General features: G+C 49.7%; 1 protein-coding gene across 5 annotated transcripts; it reads left to right on the plus strand.

The window, feature by feature from the left end:
* Window positions 1-3,467: 3,467 nt before the first annotated feature.
* Window positions 3,468-10,317, plus strand: RPUSD3 (RNA pseudouridylate synthase domain containing 3). Of its 5 annotated transcripts, none has more exons than XM_025377593.1 (9): window positions 3,468-3,637; window positions 3,925-4,061; window positions 5,259-5,303; window positions 5,419-5,518; window positions 6,735-6,842; window positions 6,924-7,008; window positions 7,209-7,360; window positions 9,003-9,142; window positions 9,960-10,317. In XM_025377593.1, exons 1-8 carry the CDS (start codon window positions 3,513-3,515, stop codon window positions 9,118-9,120), a joined length of 870 nt encoding a protein of 289 aa, XP_025233378.1. In that variant the 5' UTR covers window positions 3,468-3,512; the 3' UTR covers window positions 9,121-9,142; window positions 9,960-10,317. The 5 variants fall into 5 exon arrangements, with proteins under 5 accessions (XP_025233378.1, XP_025233375.1, XP_025233379.1 ...); XM_025377590.1 differs by having other exon boundaries at window positions 7,237-7,360; XM_025377594.1 differs by lacking the exon at window positions 9,003-9,142 and having other exon boundaries at window positions 7,237-7,360.
* The last annotated feature ends 8,304 nt before the right edge of the window (window positions 10,318-18,621 follow it).

Consider the following 18,621-nt stretch of genomic DNA (forward strand, 5'->3'; position numbering starts at 1 on the left):
CTACAGGCGCCCGCCACCTCGCCCGGCTAGTTTTTTGTATTTCTTAATAGAGACGGGGTTTCACCGTGTTAGCCAGGATGGTCTCGATCTCCTGACCTCGTGATCCGCCCGTCTCGGCCTCCCAAAGTGCTGGGATTACAGGCTTGAGCCACCGCGCCCGGCCAAGTGTACTGGAACTCTAAAAAGAACTTGTTTGTATAATGTTATTCTATACCAGGTATGTAGCCCAGGAAATGACCAACCTAATGTGTGTTATGACCCATCTGAGCCTCCCATGATCACAGTTTTTAAAATAAGATTAAGGACTAAGGACTGGTAGGGGCTCATAAACGATAGGAGTAAAGTCTTAGCCAAAGCAGAAGAAAAAAAGGTGCCCAAACAAGTCACCTTAAAATTTGATGCCTGTGCTGTTATTAATAGTAATAAGTTAGGAATAAGGTGTTGTTCTCTTAATTGGAAAAGAGGCTATATGGCAGAAAATAAGTACATTTGTCATAAATTAGGACTGCGTAGAAATAAATATAAATACTTGTCTTGTGTCATTTAGGCCACCTGGATATAAAAAAAATGGATCCAGTCCACCTTCAGAAAGGAAAAAATGGCCCTTCCTGTACCAAAGGACAATATAACCCCTCAGAGCTAGTAATAACCAACCCCCTTGATCCTCGCTGGTAAAAAGAGGAGCATGTGACCTTAGGAATCGAGACAGCAGGACTGGATCCTCAAGTAAATATCTTGGTTCCAGGAGAAATTTACAGAGAAATTTACTCTCCTGAGCCAGTGTTTCAAACCTTCTATGATGAACTAAATGTGCCAGTACCAGAAATTCAAGGAAAAATAAGAAATTTGTTTTTGCAATTAGCCGAGCATGTAGCCCAGTCTTTCAATGTCACTTCATGTTATGTATGTGGAGGAACTGTAATGGGAGATCAATGGCCGTGGGAAACCTGAGAATTAGTACCTACAGACCCAGTTCCTGATTAATTCCCGGCTCAAAAGACTCACCCTGATAATTTCTGGGTCCTAAAACCTCAATTATTGGACAAATTTCATAGCTAGAGAAGGAAAAGAATTCACCCACCCTGTAGGACGACTTAGTTGTCTGAGATAGAAACTGTATAATAGTACCACAAAAACAGTCACTTAGTGGAGTTCAAATCACACATAGAGAAATTCATTTAGTAAATTCCCAAAGTTGCAAACCGTGTGGACCCACCCAGAGTCCCACCAGGACTGGTCAGCCCCCACTGGATTATACTGGATATGTAGGTATAGAGTTTACGCCAAATTACCTGACCAGTAGGCGGGTAGTTGTGTTATTGGCACTATTAAACCATCTTTCTTCCTACTGCCCATAAAAACAGGCGAACTCCTGGGCTTCCCTGTCTATGCTTCCCGTGAAAAGAGAAGCATAGTTATAGGAAATTGAAAAAATGATAAATGTCCCCTGAGAGAATCATACAATATTATAAGCTGGCTACTTAGGCACAAGACGGCTCGTGGGGATACTGGACCCCCATTTACATGATCAACCAAATGATACGGTTACAAGCTGTCTTAAAAATAACCACTAACAAAACCAGCAGAGCCTTGACTACTCTAGCCTGGCAAGAAACTCAGATGAGAAATACTATCTATCAAAATAGATTAGCTCTCAACTACTTGCTAGCACCTAAAGGAGAGGTCTGTAGGAAATTTAACCTTACTAATTGCTGCCTACACATAGATAATCAAGAACAAGTAGTTGAAGACATAGTTAGAGATATGACAAAACTGGCACATGTGCCTGTGCAAGTGTGGCATAGATTTAATCCTGGGGCCATGTTTAGAAAATGGTTCCCAGTGCTAGGAGGATTTAAAACTCTTATAACAAGAGTTATAACAGTAATAGGAACATGCTTACTGCTCCCTTGTTTGCTACCTGTACTTCTTCAAATGACAAAAAGCTTCATCGCTACCTTTGTTCACCGAAATGCTTCAGCACAAGTGTACTATATGAATCACTATCGATCTGTCTTGCAAGAAGACACAGGTAGTAAAAATAAGTGAGAACTCCCACTATTAAGAGTCTCAAAGGGGGGAATAAGGGAGGAGACCACCCCTCATATTGTCTTATGCCCAATTTCTGTCTCCAAATAAAGAAAAAGTAAAAACTAAAAGGCAGAAATGAAATCCACAAGCAGACAGCCCAGCACCACACCCTGGGCCTGGTAGTTAAAGATTGACCCCTGACGTAATCCGTTATGTTATCTATAGATTACAGATATTGTATAGAAAAGTACTGTGAAAATTCCTATCCTGTTTTGTTCCGATCTAATTACCGGTGCGTGCAGCCCCCCAGTCACGTACCCCCTGCTTACTGAATTGATCATGACCCTCTCACATGCACCCCTTTAGAGTTGTGACCCCTGAAAAGGGACAGGAATTGCCCACTCAGAGAACTCGGCTCTTGAGACAGGAGTCTTGCTAATGCCCCTGGCCGAATAAACCCCTTCCTTCTTTAACTCGGTGTGTGAGGAGTTTTGTCTATGGCTTGTCCTGCTACAGTACTCCATCTCATCTTTTTACTTTGCATTTCCAGTTTGCCTTGCACAAGGTCTCTTCTTCCTCTGTGGCTCCTCCACCTACATGTGTCTACCTGCTAATTGGACAGGAATATGCACACTAGTTTTCCTTACTCCCAAAATTCAATTTGCAAATGGGACCGAAGAGCTTCCTATTCCCCTCATGACACCGACATGACAAAGAAGAGTTATTCCACTAATTCCCTTGCTTGTCAATTTGGGACTTTCTGCCTCCACTATTGCTCTTGGTACTGGAATAGCAGGCATTTCAACCTCTGTCACGACCTTCTGTAGTGTTTCTAATGACTTCTTTGCTAGCATGACAGACGTATCATAAACTTTATCAGTCCTTTAGGCCCAAATTGACTCTTTAGCTGCAGTTGTCCTCCAAAACCACCAAGGCCTTGAGTTACTCACTGCTGAAAAAGGAGGACTCTGTATATTTTATTTTATTTATTTATTGAGATGGAGTCTTGCACTGTCCCCCAGGCAGGACTGCAGTGGCCGGATCTCAGCTCACTGCAAGCTCCGCCTCCTGGGTTCACGCCATTCTCCTGCAGCAGCCTCCCAAGTAGCTGGGACTACAGGTACCCACCACCACGACCGGCTAATTTTTTGTATTTTTAGTAGAGATGGGGTTTCACCGTGTTAGCCAGGATGGTCTTGATCTTCTGACTTTGTGATCTGCCTTCCTCGGCTTCCCACAGTGCTGGGATTACAGGCATGAGACACCCCGCCCGGCCAAGACACGTTTTCTGAACAGATCAAATTCGTCTGCTCCCCAGCTGTCCCTAAAAGCACAGGCCCGCAATGCCGCATTTTCTTCCTGGGCGGAGGAAAAGCCCGCCTCCGCGGGCTCTGAGTCCCGCCTCGTCACCATTCCGATTGACACTCAAGCTGACCAATCAGCGCGCTGGCTGGAGCGTGGCGCTGCTCCTCTGAAAGCACATGCGCACTGTACTGACTCGGGAGATGGACGGCCGCCGTGTTGTGGGTCCGATCTGGAGTGGCTGGCGGCGGGGCCTGGCTGTAAGCACAGCGCCCGAGGACGCAGGCTTTGGCATCGAAGCCCGGTGATTAAGTACCCCCTCCCTCATGCGGCACGGAGGCTAGGGCAGGGGGAAGGCACGTACGGGATCTGCATCAGGTAGATGTTACCCGAAAACAGCCCCTTGGCCTCTCTCAGCCTCGGTGCCCTCGACTGTAGGATGGGACCGGTCGTACCTGAATTTTCGAGGTCAGCCTAGACATTGTGAGGCATTTGTCAGAGGCCGCAGGTTTTGGGAAGAGGCGTCGGGAGATAGGAATGGGCGGCACCTCGGGACGGAATGACTCCCATTGCTTCTCCCTCGTTGTCCAGGCATCACAGGCAACCCCGCGGCTCCCGCCTGCGGTCGGGGCCCCTCGGGGACCAGCCCTTCCCTGGGCTGCTGCCAAAAAACCTCAGTCGGGAGGAGTTGGTTGATGCGCTGCGGGCAGCCGTGGTGGACCGGAAAGGTGAGGGGTGAGAGGCACGGCCGCACAGGGATCGGGAGGGGACTGCCGCGGAGTGAAGCCACGGGATCAGCCCTGCTTCTGCCTCCCACTAGCAGCATGAGCTGGGACGAGCCACCTAATCTGCACCCTCTCCCCGCTTTTAACCTTACTGCCATGATGCAGTAGGGTTAAGAGTGGGGAGAGGATGCAAATAACTATCAAGCCTTGCACATAGCCGGCGCTCAGTTACAGGAGTTGCTATACTAGATTATTGTTTATTGGCCGCGGTGGCTCACGCCTGTAATCCCAGCACTTTAGGAGGCTGACGCGGGCGGATCACTTGAGGTCAGGAGTTCGAGACTAGCCTGGCCAACATGGTGAAATCCCGTCTCTACTAAAAATACAAAAATTAGCCAGGTGTGGTGGTGTCCGCCTGTAATCCCAGCTACTGGGGAGGCTGAGGCAGGAGAGTCACTTGAACCCGGATAGCAGAGGTTGCAGTGAGCCGAGGTCGTGCTACTGCGTTCCAGCCTGGGGCAACAGAGCAAGACTCAGTCTAAAAAAACGACAACAAATTATTGTTTATTGATAGACAAAACACAGGCTTTGAGTCAGATATCTAGGCTCTGTGATCAGCTTGCTGTGTGGCTTTAGGAAAATAACTGAATTTCTCTGAACCCCACTCTCCATTCAGTGATTTATTTCTTTTCTCAACTATTTCTTAAACATATGCTGTGTTCCAGGCACTGTTCTAGGCAGGCTATACAGTGCTGAAAAAGATAGATAGGGTTTCCGCTCTCAAGGGAGAAATGGATTTCTCTCTAACGGGAGAAATGGGTGTCAGAAAATAAATGAACAAGTTACTAGTGATAAGTGCTATGCATAAACTAAAACAGGATGTTCTAATGGTGAGGAACTGTAGGAAGAGGGCAGACATTGGATTGGAGATTCAGACCTCTCTGTGATGTGACATTTGAGCCAAGGTGATAGGGAGCCAGACCTGGGAAATTTGGGGACAGAGGAAACAGTAAGTGCCAAGACTCTGAGGTGGCAGAGGAACAGAAAGCAGTTCAGTTTGGTGTGCGGTAGATAAGTCACGTCTGAGAGTCATGATGGGGCCATGTGCTAAGATGTGTGAGAAATTGCTCTGGAAATTCTTAAGTGCTGCATAAAGGGTTACTGTTGCTTTTGCTGATGTTCATGTGATGTATGTTTCAGGACCTCTAGTGACGTTGAACAAGCCACAGGGTCTACCAGTGACAGGTACAGGCCGGGTATGTGGGAAGGGAATGCAGCAGAAGGGGGTTTTGTGTCTGGGGAGGGAAAAGTGAAGGCGTGAAGCTTTGGCCTCTTGTAATTTTTCTTTCTTACTTTCCAGGAAAATCAGGAGAGCTGACGTTGTTGTCAGTGCTGCCAGAGCTGAGCCAGTCCCTGGGGCTCGGGGAGCAGGAGCTTCAGGTTGTCCGAGCATCTGGGAAGTAAGTGGTAGGGGTGATAGGAAGCTAGGAGTACAGGCATCCATCTATGGTGGGGAAACAGCTGCTTTGGGATATGCTGACACATTTTCCATAGGAAGGTTTGAGATCGTAGAGGTGGATACAAGTACAGTGAAGAGGAGGAAGCTGATGACTCTGGGTTCAAATCCTCAAGTACAGATGGTGTGATACCAGGCAAAGCATGACACCTCCCTGACGCTGGGCACAGTGACTCACGCCTGTAATCCCAGCACTTTAGGAGGCCAAGGCAGGAGGATCACTTGACCCCAGGAGTTCGAGACCAGCCTGGGCAAAATAGACCCCATCTCTGGAAAAACAACAACAACAAAACCTTCCCTGAGGCCGGGCATGGTAGCTCATGCCTGTAATCGCTAGGACTTTGGGAGGCCGAGGTGGGAGGATTGCTTGAGTCCAGGAGTTCAAAACCAGCCTGGGCAACATGGCAAAACCCTATCTTTACTTAAAAAAACAAAACAAAAGAAACACACACACACACACACACACACACACACACACACACAAGCTGGGCATAGTAGCACATGCCTGTAGTCCCAGCTGCTCAGGTGGCTGAGATGGGAGAATCACTTGAGCTCAGGAGATGGCAGCTGCAATAAGCTGAGATCCTGCCACTGTACTCCAGCCTAAACAACCTGAGTGAGACCCTGTCTCAAAAAAACAAAACAAAACAAAACCCTCCCTGAGCCTCAGTTCCCCTAATGGTAAAATAGAGAAAATAATACCTATGCTTAGTGTGCAGTCATTTCTCCATGACTGTACTCGTGGCAGGCATTGCTAGTCGATCCATGATACTCTTTCCTCTAACTGCCATCAATTAAAGATGGTACTTGAGATTAAATATTTCTGCAGTTCCACAAACTCATGAGCTTTTTTGTGGGGAACTTATTTAAGAGCTACTATGTACAGAATTTCTAGTAGAGTTCTGGCACATGGTAGACAATCCTTAGGACATTTGGCTCTGAGCTCTCTGGGGGCTGGGGAAAAATGAGAAACACATTAAGCTACAAAGTCTTGATATCAAAGAAGGGGAAACCTTACTTATTTCTCAGGAGGTGGTCTAGGTTATAGTCCTGGTGTTAGTGTTTGGCCTGAAGCAGGTCAGTGTTCCTTCCTAAGAGTTTCCTTTTTAGTGGGTGAGTTCAAGGGACTTTAACTTGTGTAATTTGTCTTCTTATTCCAGGGAAAGCTCTGGGCTTGTACTCCTCTCCAGCTGTCCCCAGACGGCTAGTCGCCTCCAGAAGTTCTTCACCCATTCACAGAGAGCCCAGAGGCCCACTGCTACCTACTGGTGAGAGGTGCTGGGAGGTTCTTAAGGTGGTGGGGAGGGCCCAGCAAGCCACTGTGTGACCTCCTCCTGCCCCTTCCTCAGTGCTGTCACTAATGGGATCCCAACTGCTTCAGAGGGGAAGATCCAGGCCGCCCTGAAACTGGAACACATTGATGGGGTCAATCTTGTGAGTCCGGGTCTGGGCAGGGAAGAGGAGGGATGCTTCTAGATACAGTACCCTACAGAGAGGAGTCAGGGGTATGGATTTGGGAAGGCTGGCTCTCCTGTCCCCTAAAACAGGCAGTTGACCACTGCCTATACTGTGGCCCTGCCCAGAGTCTGTTGGGAGCAGGGAGGGTCTGGGTATAGCTCCCAGGCCTGTGTAAGGCTTGTTCACTCTTGACTGGCACCACAGACAGTTCCAGTGAAGGCCCCATCCCGAAAGGACATCCTGGAAGGTGTCAAGAAGACTCTCAGTCACTTTCGTGTGGTAGCCACAGGCTCTGGCTGTGCCTTGGTCCAGCTGCAGCCACTGACAGGTAGGTCTGCACCCCAGCCAGCCTTTAAAACTGCACTTGATTTGGGAGACTGAGGTGGGTGGATCACGAGGTCAGGAGTTCAAGACCAGTCTGGCAGGGATGGTGAAACCCTGTTTCAACTAAAAACTATAAAAATTAGCTGGGCACGGCCGGGCGCGGTGGTTCACACCTGTAATCCCAGCACTTTGGGAGGCCAAGGTGGGTGGATCATGAGGTCAGGAGATGCAGACCATCCTGGCTAACGCGGTGAAACCCCGTCTCTACTAAAAATACAAAAAATTAGCTGGGTGTGGTGGCAGGCGCCTATAGTCCCAGCTACTCGGGAGGTTGAGGCAGGAGAATGGCATGAACCTGGGAGGTGGAGCTTGCAGTGAGCTGAGATCGCGCCACTGCACTCCAGCCTGGGTGACAGAGCGAGACTCTGCCTTAAAAAAAAAAAAAAAATTAGCCGGGCACGGTGGCAGGTGCCTGTAATCCCAGCTATTCGGGAGGCTGAGGCAGGAGAATCGCTTGAACCCAGGAGGCAGGAGTTGCAGTGAGGCAAGATCACGCCACTGTACTCCAGCCTGGACGACAGAGTGAGACTTCGTCTAAAAAAAAAAAAAAAAAAAAACTGCACTTGAGCCGGGCGCGGTGGCTCACGCCTGTAATCCCAGCACTTTGGGAGGCCAAGGCAGATGGGTCACTTGAAGTCAGGAGTTCAAAACCAGCCTGGCTAACATGGTGAAACCCCGTCTCTACTAAAAATACAAAAATTACCTGGGGTTGGTGGCATGCACCTGTAATCCTAGCTACTTGGGAGGCTGAGGCGGGAGAATCACTTGAACCTGGGAGACTGAGGTTGCAGTGAGCAAAGATTGCACTATTGCACTCCAGCCTGAGAGACAGAATGAGACTCCGTCTCAAAAAAAAAACCAAAAAACTGCACTTGGCTCAAGGGGGCAAGGGGCTGGGGAGATGGTGGTATCAACAGCAGCCTGGGGGCCGGGCGCGGTGGCTCAAGCTTGTAATCCCAGCACTTTGGGAGGCCGAGACGGGCGGATCACGAGGTCAGGAGATCGAGACCATCCTGGCTAACACGGTGAAACCCCGTCTCGACTAAAAAATACAAAAAACTAGCCGGGCGAGGTGGCGGGCGCCTGTAGTCCCAGCTACTCCGGAGGCTGAGGCAGGAGAATGGCGTAAACCCGGGAGGTGGAGCTTGCAGTGAGCTGAGATCCGGCCACTGCACTCCAGCCTGGGCTACAGAGCGAGACTCCGTCTCAAAAAAAAAAAAAAACGGCAGCCTGGGAAGCATTTGGTGGCCCCCAGAGGTGTATGTGACCAGGCCCAGCTAGAGGAGGCAGCTTCAGGCTAGCACCCCAGCAGGAAAAAACAGTCCTTATGGCTGGTGGCTTCAGCAATTAAATCAGGGTTGCATCTCATCATGAGTGGATCCCACAGCCAGGCAGATTGATAGCTGTGGTCGTCCTGACATGTTGTGTGTCCCTCTCTGGATGCAGGGGCCATAGTACCGACCTCACTGAAACATGTGATCTGAGAAAGGGGGTGGTGTTTCCCCAAAGGAAAGCAGGAGGGGTGATACTGGGTGGGACAGAACGAGCAGCTGCCCACTGTCTCTCCGGGCTCTCCTGTTGCCCAGTGTTCACCAGTCAACTACAGGTACACATGGTACTACAGCTCTGCCCTGTGCTTGGAGACCACACATACTCTGCCCGTGTGGGCACTGTCCTGGGCCAGCGATTTCTGCTGCCAGCTGAGAGCACCAAGCCCCAAAGACAGGTACTCCAGCCCACCTGCTTGCTGCTTTCTGAGGGGTGGAGGGAGAGGTGAGCATGGACAGCATCTCAAGACCTTATCTTTGCAGCTTGGGACTACTGGGAGGCAGCCCTTTTGGCTCCCAAGGCTGTATCTGTACCCACATCTTGGTGTGTGGCCTTGGGCAAGTAACACTCTCTTGAGCTTCATTCTGTCTGTGTGTTCAATAAGGGAGTTGATGTGGCTGATTTCTAAAACCCTCTTAAGTCTGCCATTCTTTGAGTCTGGTACAAAGGGTCAAAGGCATGCATGTATTAGGACACCAGATGCCTCTACCTGCTCTAACAGAGTAAGCCCAGACTACCAGAATCTTAACACAAGAACTGTGCCCTCATGTTAAGGTCAAATAACGGGAGTGGGCTCTGCTCCAAGCAGTAAGTACTCAGGGACCCAGGCTGTTGATATCCAGCCAGATAAGGGAGACAGTGTAGGTTCAAGTGGGTAAGGCTTTTCTGGGCCAGGTGTGGAAGTGGCATACATACTGCCACCTACATTCACTTGGCTAGAGCTCACTCACGTCTCACCAAGCTGTGAGAGGGCTGGGAAATGGAGTTGAGGTGTGTGCCTAGGAGGAAACTGATTGGGTGACCCCTAGCCAGTCTCTGCTGCAGTGTGAGTGCCTGTATGAATGTGCACATCTGTGTATAAAGAAGACGTGATTAACAGCAGCAGAACAGTGGGGAATAGAGGAAGCGCCCACCTTACTCCCATTTCCCTTAGAGGTGGGTACCCAGCTGCTTGGAAAATGTGGGGCTCAACACAACGTACCTCTCTGCTCCAGGTCCTGGATGAAGCCCTCCTCAGACGCCTCCACCTGACCCCCTCCCAGGCTGCCCAGCTGCCCTTGCACCTCCACCTACATCGGCTCCTCCTCCCAGGCACCAGGGCCAGGGACACCCCCATCGAGCTCCTGGCACCACTGCCCCCTTATTTCTCCAGGACCCTACAGTGCCTGGGGCTCCACTTACAATAGTCCTCCCTCTGTTCCTGACCCCCTCACACACACTGGAAAGTGAGGGTGGGGGCTCTGCAGTCGACAAACCTAAGATCACATCCGGGACAGGCCACTTGCTTGCTGTGTGGCATTAAGCAAGTAAGTTTACCTCTCTGGACTTGTGATAATAAAAGTTCCTACCTCATGTTATGGTTTTGAGGATTTGCTAAGAAAGTAAATGTTTACTACAGATCTTGCTTTCTGCTGAGTTGACTATGTAGCCTTTTTATTTGGTGGTTTCCATCCTGATCCTAGCTGGGAGATGTTAGATTTTTGTGTGTTTGTGTGGTAAAATACATATAAAAGTTGCCATCTTGGCTTATATGTATTTATACATATAAAAGTTGCCATCCACTGCCATCCAGGGGCAGTGGATCACTTGAGCCCAAGAGTTCCAGACCAGCTTGGGCAACATGGAGAAACCCTCTCTACTAAAAATAGAAAAATTAGCTTGACATGGTAGCACATGCCTGTAGTCCCAGCTACTTGGGAGGCTGAGGTAGGAGGATCACCTGAGCCAAGGATGCAGAAGTTGCAGTGAGCTGAGATCGCACCATGCCACTCCACTCCATCCTGGGCCACAGAGTAAGGCCCTGTCTCAAAATAAAATTTACCATTTTAGCCATTTTAAGTGTACAGTTCTGTGGCATCAAGTATACTCACATTGTTGTGCAACCAGCACCACCATCTCCAGAACTTTTTTATCTTATAAAACTGAAATTTTGGCCAGGTGCTGTGGCTCATGTCTGTAATCCCAGCACTTTGGGAGGCTGAGGTGGGCAGATCCCTTGAGGTCAGCAGTTTGAGACCAGCCTGGCCAACATGGTGAAACGTCGTCTCTACTAAAAATATAAAATTAGCCAGGCACAGTGGCAGGTGCCTGTAATCGAAGCTACTAGGGAGGCTGAGGCACGAGAATCACTTGAACCTGGGAGGTGGAGGTTGCAGTGACCACGAGATGGCACCACTGCACTCCAGCCTGGGTGATAGAGTGAGACTGCGTCTTAGGGCTGGGAGCTATGGCTCATGCCTATAATCCCAACACTTTGACAGGTGAATCACCTGAGGTTGGGAGTTCGAAACCAGCCTGGCCAACATGGTGAAACCCTGTCTCTACTAAAAATACAAAAATTAGCTGGATGTGGTGGCAGGCGCCTGTAATCCCAGCTACTTGGGAGGCTGAGGCAGGAGAGTCACTTGAACCCAGGAGGCAGAGGTTGCACTGAGCCGAGATCACATGACTTCACTCCAACCTGGGTGACAGAATGAGACTCCATCTCAAAAAAAAAAAAACAAAAAAAACTTTCTCCCCATTAAACATTAATTCCCCATCCCCCCAGCCCCTGTTAGCCACCATTCTGCTTCTGTCTCTATGAAGCTGACTGTTCTAGGAACCTCATAAGTGGAGATGTTAGATCTTTTTCTTTAAAAAATTGTGAAATATAGCAAACATCAAAATATACCTAAAACATGTCTATGATTTTTTTTTTCCTGAGACAGTGTCTCCCTCTGTCGCCCAGGCTGGAGTGCAGTGGTGCAATCTTGGCTCACTGCAAGCTCCACCTCCTGGTTTCACGCCATTCTCCTGCCTCAGCCTCCCGAGTAGCTGGGACTACAGGCGCCCGCCACCACTCTTTGCTAATTTTTTGTATTTTTAGTAGAGACGAGGTTTCACTGTGTTAGCCAGGATGGTCTCGCTCTCCTGACCTCGTGATCCACCCACCTTGGCCTCCCAAAGTGCTGGGATTATAGGCATGAGCCACTGTGCCCGGCCATTTCTATGATTTAAAATAATACCATCACGGGGTGTGGTGGCTCATGCCTGTAATCCCAGCACTTTGGGAGGCCAAGATGGGAGGATCACTTGAGCCCAGCAATTCAAGACCAGCTTGGGCAACATGGTGAAACCCTGTCTCGGCCGGGCGCGGTGGCTCATGCCTGTAATCCTAGCACTTTGGGAGGCTGAGGCGGGTGGATCACCTGAGGTCAAGAGTTTGAGACCAGCCTGGCCAGCAAGGTGAAACCCTGTCTCTAGTAACATAAAAATTAGCCAGGCGTGGTAGCCTGAACCTGTAATCCCAGCTACTTGGGAGGCTGAGGCAGGAGAAACGCTTGAGATTGTGCCATTGCACTCCAGCCTGGGGGACAAGAGTGAGACTTCATTTCAAAATAAAAAAAAAAAAAAGAAAGAAACCCTGTCTCTACAAAAAATTAGACGTGGTGGTGCACGCCTGTAGTCCCAGCTATCCAGGAGGCTGAGGTGGGAGGATCACCTGAGCCCAGGAGGTTGAAGCTGCAGTGAGCCGTGATCTGCACTCCAGCCTAGGCAACAGAGTGAGACCCTGTCTCAAAAGAAAACAACAGGCCAGGCGTGGTGGCTCATGCCTGTAATCCCAGCACTTTGGGAGGCTGAGGCAGGCAGATCACTGGAGGTCAGGAGTCTGAGACCAGCCTGGCCAACATGGCGAAACCCTGCCTCTACTAAAAATAAAAATGCCTGGCATGGTGGCGGACACCTGTAATCCCAGCTCTTCAGAAGGCTGAGGTAGGAGAATTGCTTGAACCCAGGAGGTGGAGGTTACAGTGAGCCAAGGTCGCGCCACCACACTCCAGCCTGGGCGACAAGAACGAAACTCCATCTCAAAGAAGAAGAAAACAACAACGAATACCATCATCCCCTCAGTGTCCACAGAGGATTGGTTCCAGGACTCCCTTCAGACACCAAAAATCTGATACCAAAACCCTCAAATCACTTATATGTAAAATGGCACAGTGTTTGCATATAGCCTACATACATCCTCCTATATAGTTTAAATCATTTCTATATTACTTATAACACTTAATGCAATGTAAATATATAAACAGTTGTTATACTGCATTTTAATTTGTATTTTTGGTTGTATCATTTTTTATTTATTTTTTCATCTGTAGTTGGCTGGGTCCACACATGTGGCACCTGTGAATAGGAAGGGACAATTGTAATTATAAAGTAGTACCCATATTACTCCCCTTGGGGCGCGAAATACAAGCACCCACTCCTTTCTTGTAGAGCAGCAATTGTCAACCCTGGCCCTGGATTAGAATCCCCCTCCCCCAATCCCTCAGGAAGCTTAAGTCCCCAATTCTGCACCCCCAAAGATTCTGGCTTAATTGGCCTGGGGTGGATACCCTGGCACTGATCTTTTAAAAAACTACTTGAAGGGGTTCTACTGTTCAGTCTAGGTCGGAAACGAATCCCCTGGTTTGGGAGAATTACTTTGTTTTCAAGTTGACTGCATACATATGCATCCCTAACCAATGTATTTCATTTTTTTTTTTTTCTTTTTGAGACCGAGTCTCGCTCTGTTGCCCAGGCTGGAGTGCAGTGGCCGGATCTCAGCTCACTGCAAGCTCCGCCTCCCGGGTTTACGCCATTCTCCTGCCTCAGCCTCCCAAGTAGCTGAGACTACAGGCGCCCGCCACCTTGCCCGGCTAGTTTTTTTTTTATTTTTTAGTAGAGACGGGGTTTCACTGGGTTAGCCAGGATGGTCTCGATCTCCTGACCTCGTGATCCGCCCGTCTCCGCCTCCCAAAGTGCTGGGATTACAGGCTTGAGCCACCGCGCCCGGCCACGTATTTCATTTTGCCTGGTTTTGAAGTTTCTGGAACCACACTGTATATACGCTTTCATGATTTGCTCTTGCTTCTAATTGTAAAGTGCATCTGTGTTGTATGGTGTATGGTTTGAATTCTATACTTGGAATAGACCAGTTTGCCCATTCTACTGTTAGTGGACAGTTAGGTCATTCGGCTGTTACCACAATGCTGCTGTGAATCTGCTTGTATGCATTTCCTGGTGCAGTTACACAAGGATTTCTGGATTAGAATGTCTGGCCTGGTGTGTTAATTTGTTAGAGCTGCCACAACATATTAACACAGCCTGAGTGGCTTAAAATGTATTAATGTTCTTTTGGTTTAAGAGGCCAGAAGTCCCAGCACCACCTCACTCTTGAAGGCTTGGGGGTTAGAATCCTTTCCAGATTATCGGATGGCTCCAGGTGTCCCTTGGCTTGTGGCTGCATCACATCAGTATCTGTTTCCATTTTCTTTCTTCTTCTTTTTTTTTTTTTTTTTTTTGAGATGGAGTCTTGCTTTGTGGCCCAGGCTGGAGTGCAGTGGTATGATCTCAGCTCACTGCAACCTCCGCCTCCTGGGTTTAAGTGATTCCCCTGCCTCAGCCTCCCTAGTAGCTGGGACTACAGACGTGTGTCACCACGCCCAGCTAATTTTTGTATTTTTAGGAGAGACGGGTGTTTCACTATGTTGGCCAGGCTGGTCTCGAACTCCTGACCTCAGGTGATCCACCTGCCTCAGCCTCCCAAAGTGCTGGGATTACAGGAGTGAGCCACTGTGCCCAGGCTTTTTTTTTTTTTTCTAATTTTTATTTTTTGAGACAGTCTCGCTCTTATCACCAGGCTAGAGTGCAAGCAGCATGATCTCGGCCCACTGCAACCTCTGCCTGCCAGGTTCAAGCGATTCTCATGCCTCAACCTCCTAAGTAGCTGGGATTACAGGTGTATGCCACCAGATCTGACTAATTTTTGTATTTTTAATAGAGATGGGGTTTCACCATATTGGCCAGGCTGGTCTTAAACTCCTGACCTCAAGAGATCCACCCACCTTGGCCTCCGAAAGTACTGGGATTACAGACCTGAGTCACCGTACCCGGCTTGCTTCCATCTTCACGTGGCTTTCTCCTCATGTCTGTCTGCTCTTCTGGGTTTTTTGTTTTTGTTTTTGGAGACAGGGTCTCATTCTGTCACCCAGGCTGATGTGCAGTTGTGCAAGCATAGCTTACTGCAGCCTCAAACTCCTGGGCTCAAGCTGTCCTCCTACCTGTGCTGAGTAGCCGGGACTACAAGCACACACACTGCACCCTGGTAATCCTTTTAACAATTGTAGACTGGGCGCAGTGGCTCATGCCTGTAATCCCAGCAGTTTGGGAGGCCAAAGTGGGCAGATCACAAGGACAGGAGTTCAAGACTAGGCTGGCCAACATGGTGAAACCCCGTCTCTACTAAAAGTACAAAAATTAGTTGGGTGTGGTGGTGCGTGCCTGTAGTTCCAGCTACTCAGGAGGCTGAGGCAGTGAACCCGGGAGGTGGAGGTTGCAGTGAGCCAAGATTGCACCACTGCACTCCAGCCTGGGCAACCAAACAAGACTCCATCTCAAAAAAAAAAAAAAGGCCGGGCGCGGTGGCTCAAGCCTGTAATCCTAGCACTTTGGGAGGCCGAGACGGGCGGATCACGAGGTCAGGAGATCGAGACCATCCTGGCTAACACGGTGAAACCCCGTCTCTACTAAAAAAATACAAAAAACTAGCCGGGCGAGGTGGCGGGCGCCTGTAGTCCCAGCTACTGGGGAGGCTGAGGCAGGAGAATAGCGTAAACCCGGGAGGTGGAGCTTGCAGTGAGCTGACATCCGGCCACTGCACTCCAGTCTGGGCGACAGAGCGAGACTCCGTCTCAAGAAATGTAAATAAAAAATAAAAAAAAATTGTTGAGATGGCGGCTGGCCTCAGTGGCTCACACCTGTAATCCGAGCACTTTGGGAGGCTAAGGTGGGTGGATCACTTGAGCCCAGGATTTCAAGACCAGCCTGGGCAACATGGCAAAACCCTGTCTCTCTACAAAATATGCAAAAAAAAAAAAAAAAAAAAAGCCAGGTGTGGTGGCACGCACCTGTAGTCCCAGCTACTTGGGAGGCTGAGGTGGAAGGATCATCTGAGCTCAGGAGGTGAATACTGTAGTGAGCCAAGATGTTGCCACTGCACTCCAGCCTGGGTGAAAGAGTGAAACCTTGTCACACACACACACCCAAAAAACAACTGAGTTGGGGTCTTGTTATGTTGACTAGGCTGGTCTTGAACTCCTGGCCTCAAGCAATTCACCTGTCTTGGCACCCCCCCATCCAATGTGCTGGGATTACAGGCATGAGCCACTGCACCCAGCCTTCTTACTCTATTTTTTTTTTTTTTTTTTTTTGAGATGGAGTCTGGCTCTGTCGCCCGGGCTGGAGTGCAGTGGCCGGATCTCAGCTCACTGCAAGCTCCGCCTCCCGGGTTTACGCCATTCTCCTGCCTCAGCCTCCCGAGTAGCTGGGACTACAGGCGCCCGCCGCCTCGCCCGGCTAGTTTTTTGTATTTTTTAGTAGAGACGGGGTTTCACCGTGTTCGCCAGGATGGTCTCGATCTCCTGACCTCGTGATCCGCCCGTCTCGGCCTCCCAAAGTGCTGGGATTACAGGCTTGAGCCACCGCGCCCGGCCCCTTACTCTATTTTTTTAATATATATATATATTTTTTGAGACAGAGTCTCGCTCTGTTGCCCAGGCTGGAGTGCAGTGGTGCAATCTCGGCTCACTGCAAGCTCCGCCTCCCGGGTTCATACCATTCTCCTGCCTCAGCCTCCTGAGTAGCTGGGACTACAGGCGCCTGCCACCACACCTGGCTAATTTTTTTTGTATTTTTAGTAGAGACAGGGTTTCACCGAGTTAGCCAGGATGGTCTCGATCTCCTGACCTTGTGATCCGCTTGCCTCAGCTTCCCAAAATGCTGGGATTACAGGCATGAGCCACTGCGCCCGGCCTCTATTATATTTTTTAAAGCAGGGTCTCAGTACGTTGCCCAGGCAGGCTACCCTCCAACTCCTGGCCTCAAGCAATCCTCCCGCCTCAGCCTCCTTATCTTTTTTTTTTTTTTTTTTTGAGAGTCTCACTCTGTTGCCCAGGCTGGAGTGAAGCAGCACGATCTCAGCTCACTGCAACCCCACCTCCGGGGTTCAAGTGATTCTCCTCCCTCAACCTCCCGAGTAGCTGGGATTACAGGCACATGTCGCCATGCCCGGCTAATTTTTGTATTTTTAGTAGAGACAGGGTTTCGCCATGTTGGCCAGGCTGGTCTCAAACTCCTGACCTTGGGTGATCCACCTACGTCAGCCCTCCTGAAATGCTAGAATTACAGGAGTGAGCCACTGGCCTTTATCTTTTCTTATGAAGACACTTGTCATTGAATGTAGGCACCACACTGGTCATTGGGATTATCTCATTTAAGATCTTAAACTTATTTACATCTGCAAAGACTTTTTTTTTTTGATAGAGGATTTCACTATGTTCCCAGGCTCAGAGTACAGTGGCATGATCACAGCTCACCACAGTTTTGATCTTCCCGGGCTCAGGTAATCCTCCCACCTAAGCTTCCCGAGTAGCTAGGACTACAGGTGCATGCCACCACACCCGGCTAGTTTTCTGTAGAAACGGTTTCACCATGTTGCCCAGACTGGTCTTGAACTTGTGGGCTCAAGTGATCTCCTGCCTTGCCCTCTCAAAGTGCTGGGATAACAGGCATGAGTGACCATACCCAGCTACAAAGACTCTTTTCCTACATAAGGTCACATTCACGGGGTCCAGGTAGACATCTCTTTTCAGGGACCACAGTTCAACCCACTACAACTAAGCAGTGCCACACTTTTCTTCAGGTAGGTGTGGCTTATTGGATATTTCATTTTTAGGTGACCTTGGCCCCTTGCTGAAGAAGGGATAGACCCACTCTCTCTGCAGAAGGGCTGAGGTTTAGGCAAGGTCAACTCTTTCCCCGTCTCATGATATTAACATTCCTATGCCCATTAGGTGTCATTCTGCCAGCCCGGCTTGTTCTCTGGCGTTGGGGGGCTCTCCGTGGTCGGCAGTTCTGGCAATACGTCCCTGAGTCTACTCACTGCCACGTGATCTTGGGCAAGCCATGCCTCCTCTTTCAGACTCAGTTTCTTCATCTGTAAAGTGAACGCTCACGCTCCCCACCTCTGGATCGGAGATGCTGGGGGAGTCCCTAAATAGGAAGCCCCGGCCGGGCGCGGTGGCTCAAGCCTGTAATCCCAGCACTTTGGGAGGCCGAGGCGGGCGGATCACGAGGTCAGGAGATCGAGACCATCCTGGCTAACATGGTGAAACCCCGTCTCTACTAAAAATACAAAAAACTAGCCGGGCGTGGTGGCGGGCGCCTGTAGTCCCAGCTACTCCGGAGGCTGAGGCAGGAGAATGGCCTGAACCTGGGAGGCGGAGCTTGCAGTGAGCCGAGATCGCGCCACTGCACTCCAGCCTGGGTGACACAGCGCGAGACTCCGTCTCAAAAAAAAAAAAAAAAAAAGGCCGGGCGCGGTGGCTCAAGCCTGTAATCCCAGCACTTTGGGAGGCCAAGGCGGGTGGATCACGAGGTCAGGAGATCGAGACTATCCTGGCTAACATGGTGAAACCCCGTCTCTACTAAAAATACAAAAAATTAGCCGGGCACGGTGGCGGGCGCCTGTAGTCCCAGCTACTTGGGAGGCTGAGGCGGGAGAATGGCGTGAACCCGGGAGGCGGAGCTTGCAGTGAGCCGAGATCACGCCACTGCACTCCAGCCTGGGAGACACAG

This window comes from Theropithecus gelada, chromosome 2 (assembly GCF_003255815.1).
Source record: "Theropithecus gelada isolate Dixy chromosome 2, Tgel_1.0, whole genome shotgun sequence".
Classification (NCBI taxonomy): Eukaryota; Metazoa; Chordata; class Mammalia; order Primates; family Cercopithecidae; genus Theropithecus; species Theropithecus gelada.

Bases quoted from the DNA above. Each gene is read 5' to 3' on its own strand.
- RPUSD3 (XM_025377590.1), top strand. From the start codon at position 3,513: ATGCGCACTGTACTGACTCGGGAGATGGACGGCCGCCGTGTTGTGGGT. The intron at 4,062-5,258 runs GTGAGGGGTGAG...TGTATGTTTCAG, and splicing joins AGCCGTGGTGGACCGGAAAG to GACCTCTAGTGACGTTGAAC. The intron at 7,009-7,236 runs GTGAGTCCGGGT...CTGGCACCACAG, and splicing joins ACATTGATGGGGTCAATCTT to ACAGTTCCAGTGAAGGCCCC.